At 56.6% G+C, this 723-nt stretch overlaps 1 protein-coding gene across 1 annotated transcript in view; it reads right to left on the bottom strand.

The window, feature by feature from the left end:
- The window catches only part of HOXC12 (homeobox C12), a 1,879-nt gene extending 1,264 nt beyond the window's left edge, over nucleotides 1-615 (bottom strand). Inside the window, exon 1 of the mRNA XM_010006362.1 lies at nucleotides 51-615. Coding sequence (XP_010004664.1) covers nucleotides 51-615 — 565 coding nt within the window. The remainder of the gene's footprint in view (nucleotides 1-50) is intronic.
- Nucleotides 616-723: the final 108 nt, after the last annotated feature.

Below are 723 nucleotides of genomic sequence, written 5' to 3'. Positions count from 1 at the left end.
CCCCCATCGTGGTTCTTTTAATTATGTTTTTTAATCCCCCCCGGTCTTACCACCGTTGCCTAAAGTGCTGCCTGGATTCAGGGGGGACACCAAACCCCCCGCTTCTCCGGGAGTGCCTTTATTCCCTTCATTGAGCAAGGAAGAGCTGGAGTCTGACTCCAAGGACTGGCAGGACGGAGGGTCGTGGGGCACCGCCTCGTTGCTGGGATAGTCATATTTGCTGAAATTCCCCCCCAAGCCGTTGGGGAGGCTGGATTCGAGGGGCAGCAAAGCAGTGTCCCTTCCCCTCTCCTCTCTCTTGAGCCCGCTGGGTTCGGAGCAGGTTTCCCGGTAATAACATTTGGTTTCCTCCACCCGGGCGAGATCGCAGGCTCGGCCGAAGGAAGGGTTAATAGAGACCGGGCTGCTCAGGTAGGGTTGTGGGTACCCGTTGCAGGGTTCCGAGGATGCCCAAGGGAGGGAACAGACGTTTTCCCGTCTGGGATAAGAAAGAGAAGGCAAACCGGGGAGCTGCCCTCCGGAGGTGCGGAAATTTGGGAAATAGAAGGTGTCTCCCGTGTGGATGTTCACCAGAGGTCCCACAAAGCCGGGATTAAGGAGGTTGTGCTCGCCCATTTCCGCGGGCCTGACCGAAAGCTTCTACTTTATTGCTATCTGACATTAAACATAGTTAAACCGACGGCTCGGCCCGATTGGTTCGGGGGGGTCACGTGAGCCCCAAAT

This window comes from Chaetura pelagica, unplaced genomic scaffold, assembly GCF_000747805.2.
Source record: "Chaetura pelagica isolate M959 unplaced genomic scaffold, ChaPel_1.0 scaffold1039, whole genome shotgun sequence".
NCBI classification, from domain to species: domain Eukaryota; kingdom Metazoa; phylum Chordata; class Aves; order Apodiformes; family Apodidae; genus Chaetura; species Chaetura pelagica.
This window is presented reverse-complemented; position numbering and strand designations above follow the sequence as displayed.